This window comes from Gorilla gorilla, chromosome 4 (assembly GCF_029281585.2).
Source record: "Gorilla gorilla gorilla isolate KB3781 chromosome 4, NHGRI_mGorGor1-v2.1_pri, whole genome shotgun sequence".
NCBI lineage: Eukaryota > Metazoa > Chordata > Mammalia > Primates > Hominidae > Gorilla > Gorilla gorilla.
Window position 1 is genome coordinate 48,139,212 of NC_073228.2, and position 13,437 is coordinate 48,152,648.

A 13,437-nucleotide genomic window follows, 5' to 3' on the forward strand; every position below is an offset into this window, starting at 1 on the left:
CACCGCGCCTGGCCTCTTCTTCTTTTTTTGTTTTTGTTTTTGTTTTTTTGAGACGGAGTCTCGCTTTGTTCCCCAAGCTGGAGTGCAGTGGCGCGATCTCTGCTCACTGCAACCTCTGCCTCCCGGGTTCACTCCATTCTCCCGCCTCAGCCTCCCAAGTAGCTGGGACTACAGGCGCCCACCACCACGCCCGGCTAATTTTTTGTATTTTTAGTAGAGACGGGTTTCACTGTGTTAGCCACGGTGGTCTCGACATCCTGACCTCGTGATCCACCCGCCTCGACCTCCCAAAGTGCTGGGATTACAGGTGTGAGCCACCGTGCCCGGCCCACGCCCGGCCTCTTTTTTAAAATACAGACAGTGTCTCTCCATGTTACCCAGGCTGGTCTTGAACTGGGCTCAAGCAATCCTCCCGCCTCGGCCTCCAAAGTGCTAGGATTGATGACAGGCAAGAGCCAATGCGCCTGGCCCCTTTAAAACTTTTTTTTTTGAGGCAGAGTTTCACTCTTGTTGCCCAGGCTGGAGTGCAATGGCACGATCTTGGCTCACTGTAACCTCCGCCTCTCAGGTTCAAGGGATTCTACTGCCTCAGCCTCCTGAGTAGGTGGGATTACAGGCGCCTGCCACCACGCCCGGCTAATTTTTTGTATTTTTAGTAGAGATGGGGTTTTACCATATTGGCCAGGCTGGTCTCAAACTCTTGACCTCAGGTTATCCGCCTGCCTCCGCCTCCCAAAGTGCGGGGATTACAGGCGTGAGCCACCATGCCCGGTCCCCTATAAAACTTTTAATGTCTGGATAATATTTTACTGAATGAATGTCTCCTGCTTTGCTTGCCAATTCCCTATCGATGGATATTTAGGTTGTTTTCAACTTTTCACATCATTACAAACAATCTCATGTTCATTTTTTAACATAACATCGTTTATTTATTTGGAATACATTTTTGTTAGTGGAATTGCTGGGTCATTGACAAATTGTCTAGGTCTAATTAAACATGTTCATACTGTGTACCAAGAGGAGATGTAGCGTGGATGGCACCAAAGTCAGGGAAGTCTTTCCGGCTCCTGGTCTGCTGGTCTGCCGTTTTGAAGGCCTTGGAGTGTTACAGCCATACCCTGGCCTTTCCCAGGCTTTTCTTTCCCTGGCACGGATGCAGTGTGTGCGGTCAGAGCTGGCGAGTTCGAGACTTGTCCGAACCATCCACCCCCAGCCAGGCCCCGCTGCAGAGGCTGCGGTGGCCCTCCCAGCCCCTGGGAATCTATCCCCAGGTCCCCTCCCCGACCGCGGCAGGGCGTGTTAGGGGAGCAGCTTAGGCAAGCGACGATTGCACCATCCACGGTTTGAAAAGAAAGTCCGGGGAGCGCAAGGAGGAAACTTTTACAATCCAAAGGTTGAGCCCCAGCATCCATACTCGGCCCCTGCAGCGATCCTTCCACTCCTGCTCGCTGGGTTCCGATCCCTTCCCTTCCACCCCGTCTCGGCCGAACCCTATGCTGGGCACTGGCCCTTTAAGGAGCTGTCACGATGGCGTCGCTGGCCCCGCCCGGCGGGGAGGGCCGAGAGGCAGGGGAGGGGTTGGTGGTGGCTGCGGGTAAGGGGAAGGCGGGGGGGCTGGGGGGGGGGTCTGGGTCTATTTTTAGCTCCGGGTCGGGTCACGTGACGGGAGTGACGTCTCCGAATGTTGTTGTTGGTGGCGGCGGCGAGCGGAGCCGGAGGAGCCGCCGCAAAGATGGAGGAGTCGTCGAGGAGGTGCTGCCGCCGCTGCCGCCGCCGCTGCTGCCGCCGCCGCCCGCGAAGCCGGAGCTCGAGCCGCAGCGGGTGAGCGCGCCGCCCCGGCCCAGATCCCATCTTCCCCGGCCCCGATCCCATCTTCCCCGGCCCCCGGGACGCGAGGCGGCGCCCCCTCCTGCTGTCTCTGTCCGCGGGCTCCCAGCGCGCGCGCCGCGCTCCGCGCCCCCCTTCCTTCCTCCCGGCCCTGGGAGCCAGCCGGCGCCCCCCGGGAGCATCGGCAGCCCGTAAGCGGGACATCGGGGTTGCTGCGCGCGCCCCTCCCTGCCCCTCCCAGACAGGGGCGCCTTCCCTACAGGTAAGGGAGGGGCCCGCCTTCCCGCGCCCTGCGCCCCCAGATGGCTCAGAGACCGGCCGGGGTTGTCTGATTTGCCCCTTCCCTGGCGGCGCATGTTGCGTTGCAGAGCCATTTGAGCCCTGCACCCGGATTCTGTGCAGACCCCTCTTCGCTGGACACCCCTTTCTTGGTACTCTGAGGTGAGGGGTGCTGCCCACCCAGAGCGCTTCTCCCCATAGCTACGAACGCATCCTTGATTTTATGTCCTTGACTTCCGTGCATGAGGAGGGGGACTGCGGAGTCCACCTTACTTTTCTCTCCCATTATTCTCACCCCGTCTCCTGTGAGGCGTTACTGCGTTTGTTGCCACCCTCTTCTCCTGTCTGACACCTTGGAGCCAGGATGCGAGAACTAGGAGATGAAATGGAGCTCCCCCCCAACCCCTTCTTGTCTTGGGTGGATGCCCCTCATTTTTCATCCTGGATCTGTATCTCATGGAAGCGGGGGCACTACCAGTGCCTTATTAACTTGGGGGGAGTCAGCTTCTCCACCCCACCCTTCCCTGGGGCCCTGGGGAAGATGAGAACTGGCTGGGTGTAAGTAATTAATCTGGGAGCCTGGTGGGGGCTGTTGAAGTGGGGAGGTTGGGTGCTTCCTTTGGGAGAGGAGATGACTACTTGATACCCCTGGCTGATACCCCTTCTGAAATGAGGTGTGTCCCTAAAAAGGAAAGGTAACAGCTGCAGTTGCTTTTAGGAGGGTGCAAAAGGGACCCATCACTCAGTCAGTGACCACCATGCTTTTGGGATCTGGGATTAGATTTGGAGCTTGGGGAGGTGGTGGTGATTGGTTTCAGTGTCCAACTGGGAGGGGAGGATAGAGCCAGATTATGGGAACAAAAGGAGGTGGGGGGGAGGGTGAGATCCAGGAGTCTTGGTCAGAGGGACCCCTAGCCAGATTGCCTTGCAGGATTGCAGTCTGGGTCTGGGTCCTGCCTTTGGCTTCCTCTTAGTTTCAGAGGATGTAGGCAGGCAGGCATGGTCTTCAGTCTCCCCATTCCTAGGCACCCTGAGCCTGTGCTGGCTGTTGAGATGCTGGGCTGGGCTGGGCTGGGCTAGGCTGGCTGGGCTGGATGGTGGATGAGCCATGTTGGGGGCTGCCTGCTTCTTCATTCCAGTCTTCCCTCCTTCCTCTCCCTCCCTAAACACAAAGCTTGGGGAGATCTTGGTTTGTCTCCTTCCTCTTTTCTTGACTCCTCTCTTTGCCCTCTCTTCACTTGAACTTGGATCTGGGCTTTCTTGACAAAGCAGTAGGGGTCTCTCTGAGTTAGAGAAATGGGCCCCCAGTATCTCCACTCTGTCCTGGGAATGTGGGCATGCCAGAGACCAGAGAGACAGATCTCAAGTGTGGGTTACTTGGGGGCAAGGATGGAGGAAATGTTAGTTCTGTGCCAGCCTCCCCTTCTTTTCCAATATATCCTCCTACTTTGGCTGGATCATGTAATTTGGAGGGGGGCAGCAGTTTCACATGCCCCACCCACCCCAAGTAGCTGCAGAGACAAAGGTTTGCTTTCCCTTCCCTAGGGGTGGCATCTTAATTGTATGTTTAGAAATGGGGCCTGGGAATGTCGGGCGGGGGTCATTTGTGTTCCCGCATAGTGGGGGAGGGGGCATCAGCTATAGGAGCTGGGGGTAGTGCAGTCGGTGCTGAAGTACCAGCTGCTCTTTAATAATTAATTCTTCCTACTCACATCCCTTTGAGGAGGGATGTCTGGAACACAGCATTAGGCTCAGCCAGCCTGCTAGAGGACGCACTCCTGTTGGTGGCGGTAGGGGGGGAAGGGGGAGACAGCAAGGGGGGGTGGTTCTTGGCATTTTTGGAGCACTGTAGCTTGCTCATGAATGAAAACCTGATGTAGCCCGTGAGGGGGCCTATTGTAGCCGACTTTAGCTAATTAAACTTTCTCTGCCTTTCTTCTTCCCCATCCCACCTCACCCCAGGCCCAGCCCCAGCCCTTTCTTGAATGGGGACCCTGTCTGGTAGTGCTGGGAAGAGGGTATCATTCTGCCTGAGGTTTTAGGGCAAACAGACCCCGTCTTCTGCCCTCTGCCTCCGCCTCCTCCCTTCCTCCCCTCTCACCACTCCCCCTCTTTTTTTTTTTTTTTTTTTTTTTTCTAGAAATAGCAGCCTCCTCCATCTGGCTTGTGCAGATGCCTGGAGCTGCGTCTGAGCAGACAAACAGAAATGGGCCGATTGCAAAAATGAATTTGTCAGCCTGGTGCCTTTTTTCCTTCCCTGTCACCCTCCCCCTTTCCCTGGTTTGGGGCCTGGACATCCAAGTCAGCCACCCTTCATGGCTCTGATCCTTCTGGGCTTCTGTTGGCCTAGCTTGGGGGAGGCACTAGGCAACAGAAGCTCTCAGAGGCTGAGGAAAGTGGTAGGCTGTGGCCATGGTCAGGAGGGGTCAAGATAAGTTCCTAGTGCCTTTGACCTTTGGGTGGGATGTCTTGGCTTGTAACTTTTTTTTTTTTTGAGACGGAGATTCACTCTTATTGCCCAGGCGGGAGTGCGATGACACAATCTTGGCTCACCGCAACCTCTGTCTCCAGGGTTCAAGTGATTCTCCTGCCTCAGCCTCCCAAGTAGCTGTGATTACAGGCATGCGCCACCACACCTGGCCAATTTTGTATTTTTTTAGTAGAGAAAGGGTTTCTCTGTTTTGATCAGGCTGGTCTGGAACTCCTGACCTCAGGTGATCCGCCCGCCTTGGCCTCCCAAAGTCCTGGGATTACAGGCGTGAGCCGCTGCGCCTGGCCAGTTTGTAACTTTTTGATGAAACTGTCGGGGTAGAGTGAAACAATCTCAGACTCCCAAGAGTTGATTCACACTGCTTGACCCTATCACCTATGACCTAGGGGGTACCCTGGCCTGGGGCCAGAGCAGGTGTGTTGGGAGGGGGTTGCATGGTGGTACTGGACTCCAGGATCCAGAGAGGGTCTTCAAGGGACACCTGACTCCCCAGGAATTTTGAGGGAGTTGTTTGAGGAACAAGATCTCTACAGGGTAACATTGTGAACCTATGGCCTTTGGAGCATTGCTTTGTACCATGTGCCCCTCACTTGTCTGCCCTCCTCTACCCACCCTTTGCCAGAGTTTGGGGTTTCCACCCTACTTCCACAGGCTCAGCCCTGAGCTTGTAGGGTGAGATGCAGCCCGTTTCCTTCATCCTTGTCCGGCTGTCTTGGCTGGATGTGGGAGGTGGTTTTGGATCCCGGAGTGGGGTAGGGGTCTGTCTGGAAGAAAGAGTTGGTGTGAGGTAGTGGGGTGGGCAGGGGTCTGTCTGCTTATGATGTCCTGGAAGTTGGGCCACTCCCTGGTTTGGCATCCAAGTGTTAGGTCATCTGGGACACAGCTCCTGGTGTCCCTGACTGCCCACTGAGACCCAACAGATTTCTCTGGCAGATGTGGGAACAAACAGCTCAGGTTTTAAACATCAGGCTCCCCTTCTCCCCTTCATGCCCCACCCCAGACAGGAATCTGTGCTTGTCCCGATCAGACCGATCAGACCATGAACGCTGCTTTGTTTCTCAGGGAGGCTCAGCCTGTGGCTCTGGTTCACTTGGGAGACTTGATGGGGGTGTTGGCAAACACTCTTTACAGGTGGACAGGGCCCAGGGGCCCAGGGATCCTGCTGAATTTTATAGGATGGGGAGGAGCAGACGTAGATGAGTTCCGAGCCCACCATGAGTTCAAGGAGCTGCTCCCTTCCTCTTCTGCCTCAGGGGTGAGGATCAGCACCTTTAAGACCCACAGAGAGAGTAGGTGGGTTAGGATGATGGGGGCTAGGGGCTAACCTTAACCTGGTTTCTGTGCCACTGGGGCTGTGCCCCTTGCTGAGCACCTTGCTGTGGAGGTGCCTCTCACTGTGGAGATGGACTGGGCTACTCAGGCTGCTGGGAATCGTGGGAATTTCTGAACCTGTGTTCCCCAGCCCACGGGAAAGGGTGTGAGCAGGACTGGGTGCCAGCCTTGGTGTGGGCACAGGCTGAACTGCCTGCCCACGTGGGCCCTGCCAGAGCACCAGCAGCCCTACCTGCCACATTCCTGAGCTTGGCCTCAGCCCTGCCTGCGCAGCCTTTTTTGTCTTAATCCCATACCTGTGCCTGTCAGGAGCAATTTAGCCCCTTCAACTCTGCCCCCCAATCTGAGTGCACCTTTCTCCAGCCATAGAGTCCAAGCCCTGTGGTCCCAGCAGCAAGCCTGGGACCTCAAGGTCTAGTGTGTGCATGTGTGCGTGCATGCGCATGTGTGTTCATGTTCTTGTGTTTCTGCCATAGCTGGCTTCTGGGCTTCTGGGCTCCAAATGGACCCCACCCTTGGGAATCTGATGAGAATGTAAGGCTTACTGAGAATTAATCCTGCCAGGAGGTGGGGCTGTCTAGGGGGGCAGAGCTGATTGCTGGTTCGAGGCTTGGGGAGCAGAGTTAGGGCTTAAACTCGCAGCAGCTCACAGCCTCCTCTGATGGCTTTCTGCTACCTTGCTTTCATTGGGTATTGGAGGGCCTGCCTTCATTTGGAAGCAAATGAATGAGATCATGTCTGGGGTGGATCGTGGGCTGTTTAGGGATGGGCCAGGTGGCTGTATGCATAGTGTCTGAGGCTTGAGGACTAACTGTGGGGGAGAACTGGAGGAGTGGGCATGGGTTGGCAAAGCCGTGGTCCTGTAATACCTCCTCCTTTACTATACTGGCCTCAGCAGGGCTACTGCTGGGCCTTTTGTTGCTTTCGTACAAACTGGGAAAAAATCGTCCCTTGTTTTGGGTGGACTCAGCATGTCAGGCCATGGCTTGGCAGGCAGGGCACAGGCTGGATTTCGTATCTCCCTGGGCCAGACCTCCTTACACAGAGCACAACCTGTACAATATACACAAAGTGCTGGGCTTGGGCCCTGCACCTGCCAGGCCAAGGGTACTAGATTTGGGATGGAGAGGTCTCTGACTTTCTCAGTTCCTGGAAAGAGAAGCTCTTGTCCTGGTCTGTTGTTGAACTGTGGGAGACCAAAACAGAAGCACATCCATATTTCCAGAGCTGGGTGGCACAAGGATCAGAAAGTCGGGAGAAAACCCCTAGAAGTCCCAGCTTAGGCTATGGAGGCTGGGATACCAGTTTCTCCCTTCACTTCTGCCAGGGACTCTAGATCAACCCTGCATCTCCCCACTGCTATGGATACAGATCAGAAGCCCCCCCTGCACTTTCTCCTTTGGTGCACACCTAGTCCCATGGCAGGCACTGTTGGGAGTCTATAGGGTCTCCCCAGCTGGCAGTAGACACTCACCTGAAAAGGGGTCTGTTGGGTTTGGCCACCATAGCCATTTCCTATCCCTTGGGCTCTGGGAGCCTCATCAGTTAGTAAGATAAGAAACCAGGGTCTATCCAGTTCTGCAGATTTCTACTGTGGCTGTGGGCAGGTATCCCTCCCTCTCATCCCTCATCCCCAGGTACAAACTGATGAGCTCCAAGGTCTCCTTCGACTCTCAGATTCCTGAGTTAGGGGCCTCTAACCCTGCTCCATCTCTCCCCAGGGATGCCGTTCTGAGTGCCTGACTGCCTCGCCCCGAAGGATGGCCTCGGATGGGCATTAGAGGCACGGCGGCCCCGGGCTCCCGTCCCGTCCGTCTGTCTGTTATCGTCTGTCTCTCTTGACATCACCGCAGCTCCACCCCCTCCCGTCCCAGCCCCCAACGCCAGCTTCCTGCAGGCCCAGAGCCGGCATGAACTCTCCCAACGAGTCGGGTAAGAGCTGGGAGGTTGGAGAAGAGCACCCTGGGGCAGCTTCGGATGCAATGGGCTGTGTGGGTTTCCCTTCCAGGCCAGCTGACCTTTACTGTCTGAGCTGTAAGGGAATGAGGGGGTAAGGAGTGGAGAAGTGTTGCAAGAAAGGGCCCATGAGGTAGACCTGGGAATCGAGGGATCAATGGTCCGGTCTGGTCCTGGGAAGGCAATGGGTCCTACTCTGCCCCCCATGCTTGCCCTCTCAACTTAGGGGTGTTCAGCTCCAGCTTCGCCTTCCCCTGCTAGCCAAGACAGGTGGGCCTGAGGGGGCAGTGTGTATCCCTTAATCTCTCTGGGCAGTCTAGGATGATGTTGGAGGAATTTCTTTACTATAGCAGAATGCTCAGCTTCCTTTTCGTGATGGTGGCTTCTTTACTTAGTGGAATGTTTGTGTTCCATACTTTTTTCTTAGTGGAGGTTTACAAGGGCACTGGGCCTTAACCTCCGTGTGCAGGTGCGTGGCGTTGGGTGGGAGTGGGGTGACGTGTGTAGAGGAGTCTCGGCTCTCCTCTGAGTCCAGGTAGACTGCCTCTCTTCCTCTTGGGCCCTTCATATGGTAGATTGCTAATCTGGGGTCTTTTACTCTGAGATTTCCTGTTCCTCTTTGTTCCTAGGACCCTGTCCAGTGCTGCCAGAAATAGTCTATTTGGGGGACTCTAGGCAGCTTGATGTGCAGCTGGGTCTGGATGTATGCCTGTGAGGCTGTGTTCTAGTGGCCTGAGCTGGACCCTCAGCAGTTTCCCAGGAGGGTCCTTGGGGCAGTGTGGTCAGAGTAGTGGCTGTCGTCTCCTCCTCCTCGGGTGTCTCCTTCCACACAGTGTTAAAGGTCCATCTTGCTCAACTTTAGCTCTCCACGGCCCATCATACTCCTCATCTTTTTTATGTAGGGGTAGGTGGATATTTCTCCTTTTAGAGATAGGGCAATTAGGGCCTAGGATGAATACCCATTTGCAGGATTGTACAGAAGCAGCATCAGGGAGGAATCCAGACCACCCCACATTTTCTTCCCCATCATCCTTTCTGTAGGGTTTGCTGTTCTCCTTCAGATATTCCTCCCTCTGCCCTTGCCCTCATTCATCCCCTAGGGGCTGGGACAGGTGGGCTGCCCAGCTCTACCCTCTTGCTTGCCCCTCTGAGGCTGGATGGCGAAGGGAATGGAGAGGCCTCGGTCCTCATCTGTCCCTCGTGCATCTTGGCTGGACACTACCCCAGCAAGCTCAGCCATGTCGGGCAGTAGTGCCAGCTACTTCTTTCCTCTGAGTTGTGATGCTGACCTGTCCAGGAGCCATCTGCAGTCCCTGCTTCCCATGGGGCTGGGGTCTAACTCTTGGCCAAGGGAATTGAAGCTGCCTAGAGGCATCTGTTGGCGGCTTGGAAAGGATTTTTCCCAGCTTTGGGGTTTCTTTCCCTTGCAGGGAAATGTGATAATCAACCCAGGATAGATGAAGTTATTGGGTTACCTTTCCAGATGCTGGCGGTCCAAGTTTCCCTTGCAGCTACCTCTGCAGGAGCTGACAAGAGTGTTGGAGGAGCTGGACGTGTCCACCAACGCAGGAGGCTGGCAGCTTGAGAGCCACTGCTGAGTCCTGGCCAGGAGGGGCATCCTGAGCGGGCCTGTGGAATGGGCCCCGCGTCCTGGCTGGCTTTCCAGCTCCCCCCAGCAGGGGGAGATGCTGTCTTCTCTGTGTTGGGGAAAGAAGGAAAAAAGGAGGGGGCCAGGGATTGGGAACCTCATTTTAGGATTGTTGAGAGGCTTTGGAACTGGGGCCACTACTTGGGGATGTTTGCTTGAGGCCCTTCCTGCAGAGCGTTCCTGGGGTTCTGGACTGGCTTTCCCAGTTGTGGGGTTCCAACTGCCCTGGGCCAGGGAGATAGTCAGCCTCCCCCCAGCTCTTCCTTTCTGAGGGGCCTAGCGTCTGCTATTCCCAGAGCTTGGGCTGGCATCTGGGCTAGGGCTGGGGTGCCCAGCGCCTGGCAGAAGCCTGGAAACCACATGCCTTGGAACTCGGCGGAAGTAAAATGAAACCACCGATTGAAGCCAGAGCACGCGGGTGTCCACTTCCCTGTAGAGAGCCCCAAGAAGGAAAGGTATGGGCCATGGGGCAGGAGATAAGAGGTGGGAAGGAAGGAAATGGTTAGTCCCCAGGGTCTGCTGCAGCCCCTGAGCGCCTCCCACCTTTTCCTCACTTCCCTGAACACTTGCTCCTCTTTCCCCAGAGTAAAGGACAGTAGGCTTTGTAAGGGGCAGAGCTTCTGGTTCCCCTCAAGTCCTCTCAGCGTAGGAGCTTTTCAGTTTGGCAAGTCCTCACTGAGTATCACCAACAGGCTCAGCCTATGGAAGACAGGAGAAAATATGAGATGGGCCATCCCTGGTCCTCACAGTGAACATGTTAGCAAGAGAGACTGTTTTGGTGAGGGGCAGCAGGTGGAGACTGTGAGTGATTTCCTTCTGGGGCCCACTGCCCAGGGAGGTGGGAGCTGATGACTTCCCTCTGGCTTGGGCTGCCTACCAGCCTTTGACTTTATTTACCTCTTTTGCAGTCTTGGAATCACAGGCGGAGGCTATTGATGGGGTTGCCTGCTTCCCTGAGACCATTCCCTGATCTCTGCCTTTTCTTCCGGCAAAAGGGGGTTTGAGGATTAAGGCTTTCTTTATTTTTCTGGAACTGTTTGCTTCTGCATGTTCTCCTCAGTGGGGCTGAAAGGCTGACAGAACTTTCCCTCAGCTCAGACTCGGCCCAACCAGGTTGGAGGAGCTGCCCAGGGGCCTGGGACCCAGGCCAGCTCTGGTTGTACCCTCTTTGTGCCATTGCCCAGAAGAGCAGGCAAGAGTGAGGCCCACTGTGCAAGCCAGTCTGGGTGGCAGCGGGGCCATGGAGGAGGCGGCCAGGATCCTTCTCCCCAGTGTGGGAGGGAGACAAGCTTCATGACAACACCTGCCTGCCCAGCGCCTCCCAGAACCTTCACACTTTCTCTCTTTCCCTTTTCCAGGATGGAGGGCAGCAGCCCGCCCCCCACCCCTGCTCTCTGGGTGACCAGAGAAACTGGGGCATGGGTGTGGGGTGGAGCCAGGAACCTCGGTGTCCTGCCTTCCAGCCTTGGGCTCTGCCTCCTTCAGAGCCCCCAGGGAAGGCAGGCAGTGAGAAAGTGGGTCAATCCTGGCATGGGGCTGGGGTCTGGGAAGTAGACTCCTGGCCTCCCTTCTCTACTGAGATGCCCCCTGGCACACCTCTGTGCTCACTGCAGAGCGGGACCTGCTTCTCCCCTCCTCTTCCCTGCTCTATCATTCCAAAGAGATTGAAGGCTTAGAATGGAATGGCCAGAGAAGGCAGGGTCAACCCTGAGGGGAAGTAGAAGATGCCAAAGTAGGTGTTCACATTTTTCCTGGACTTGGCTTCAAATGAGAGGGTTCAGCCAACACCTAGCATGGGGCCTGGCACATGGCAGCTCCCAGGCCATGCTGATGGGCTCCAGCATGACTGGGCTCGAAGGGCAGGAAAGAACAGGAGGGCGGGCAGGCCTGATGTCTGGGTCTCAGGGAAGCTGGCATCTCACAGTTCATCCAGGGTGCTCCTGGGCCAGCCATTGGCTTTTTCACTGCACACTAAGCAGACCTTGCTTTCTTCCCTTTGGTCAAGGTCCCCCCATCCCCACAGCCTTTGGGCTCAGGAAATGGAACCTGGAGCCAGGGTTAGGCTCTTTCCTCCTTCAGATTCAGAGGGCTAGGAGGTCAGAGTGCAGCCTTTGAGGGAGGGGCAGAGTGAGTCTGGGGAAGACAGTCCTGGCTCTGGGTGAAGCTCATGTACCCCATGCTTCGTGGGTGCTCCATAAGGTTTGTGGGATGATACATGGGTGTGCTGGATGAGAGAGAATGGAAAAGAGAAGTGAATTGCAAGGAGGGGGGCTAAAGCATGAAGGATTGAAGTTAGACATTAGGAGGACCTTGTATCACCTGAATCTCAGAAGAAAAAAAGACATTTGTCCCCATCCCAGATCTCCTCTCTTATTGCCTTGGAGGGTTCTGGGAATTGCACTGAGGATTTTCTGACGGTGTCTGATACTTTGCTTCCTACTTCTTGGAGGCTGTAATGGTGCTGGGAGCTGGCTCCCCAGCTCCCGGCTCCAGCCACCTCTGGGTGTCCCTGTCCTGGGTGCTACTATCTTCCCTAAGCAGGAAGTCCTCTTTCCTTCAATGTCTGGGTGCTCCAGGTTCTGGGGGCCCTGCTTTTGAGTCCTGGTAACTGACGACTTCCTCTTCTTTAGAATAAGGCTCTCCTGCCACACTCTCCTATGCCTGGGGCAGGCAGAGAGAGCTGGGACAGGGCTAGCCAGCCCTTCTGGTTACTCCTAGCGTGGGTGGGAGGAGTACTGGGCTGGGAGGGGTTGCTGCTCTCGGCTTTCTGGGCTCCCTTGAATCTGCTGCCCATCACCCCACTGATGGAGACCTTCCCTTCCCTTCCTCTTGAGAGGGCCTGGTTGGCCAGGATGAGGTTGGGGCAAGGGGTGGTGAACGAGATCCCCAGCCATACCCGGAATGTCCACCAGCACTAGGCCTCTGAGGGAGTACTGTTCCATTGCCGTTTTTCTAGAATCTGCCCTGGTTTAGAAGCTGCAGCTCCAGACCCCTGTTTCTTTGCTGGTCCACCACTGGATACCCCCTGGCAACATATACATCTTGCTAGTCAAGGGCCTGGGAAAGCCTGCCTCTGCCTATAGGTGTGGTCCCCCTAATCCTCCCACTCCCAGCCTGAGGGCAGGAGACCCCTTTGCCATCCCTGACTGGCAGAAGCTGGCTGGGAAATTGGGCTCCAGGAACCACAGCCACTGTGTCCTTGGTTGGCCAGCTTCTCCTGGGCTCCCAACAAGAGGGTGAGGTCATCCAGTCCAGAGAGAGGACAGGTGTCCCTGGCTCCATGCCTGGAGTGGGGGTCAAGGAGGGGGCTCCAAAATAGCAACCGTGACATCAGGAAGGGGGAGGGGGATATAGACACAGGAATAACCAGGCTATTAAAAGGCTCTAGTGAGGTCAGGGGGCCAAGTGGGATCTTTGTACCAGTGGGAGGCACAACCTGAGGAGCAGGGGCAGGCCAGCGGTGGGGAGGGCGGGGGAGTGCCACTGGTCCTCATGGTGCACCAGCCCCAGGACCCAGGGAGCAGGGGCTGTGCTGCCAGGCCTGAGGCTGGCTGGTGGGTAATGGCTGGATGCTGAAAAACTCTTGACTCTCCTTAGCGAGGTTCCAACCTCAAGTCTCTTCCTACTTGAGCACAGGGGTCATTGTACCTGTTAATAGAAACCCTGGGAAATGGGAGGCAGTGGAGTGTGGTGGTTAGAGCTCAGACTTGAGCCTCAGACATCCCAGCCCTGCCATGTAAGCAGCTTTATGACCTAGGGTGAGTGACTTCATCTCCCTGTGCCTCAGTTTTCCCATCTGTGCCTCTCTCCCAAGGTCACCACGCAGAATAAATGAGATGATGTATATGATGTTCTTAGCACTGCACCTGGCACATTGCCATGGAGGAGCTACCTGTGCTCTGAG

At 55.9% G+C, this 13,437-nt stretch overlaps 1 protein-coding gene and 1 long non-coding RNA gene across 10 annotated transcripts in view; one reads left to right on the top strand and one right to left on the bottom strand.

Annotated features, from left to right (window-relative positions):
- Positions 1-902: 902 nt before the first annotated feature.
- Positions 903-1,558, bottom strand: LOC129533742 (uncharacterized). The gene is made up of 2 exons (XR_008680107.2): positions 1,415-1,558; positions 903-1,144 (listed from the first exon to the last, which is right to left on the bottom strand). It is a non-coding gene; the product is annotated as an uncharacterized lncRNA (long non-coding RNA).
- HDAC5 (histone deacetylase 5) overlaps positions 1,518-13,437 on the top strand; it is a 45,566-nt gene continuing 33,646 nt past the window's right edge. For 8 of the 9 annotated variants that reach the window (XM_063706383.1, XM_063706386.1, XM_063706388.1 and 5 more), the window contains exon 1: positions 7,651-7,861. In XM_063706383.1, the coding sequence (XP_063562453.1) occupies positions 7,840-7,861 (22 nt within the window). In that variant the 5' untranslated portion in view covers positions 7,651-7,839. Of the gene's footprint in view, positions 1,822-7,650; positions 7,862-13,437 lie in introns of those variants that run through there. The other variant, XM_055387987.2, reaches the window with a different exon arrangement.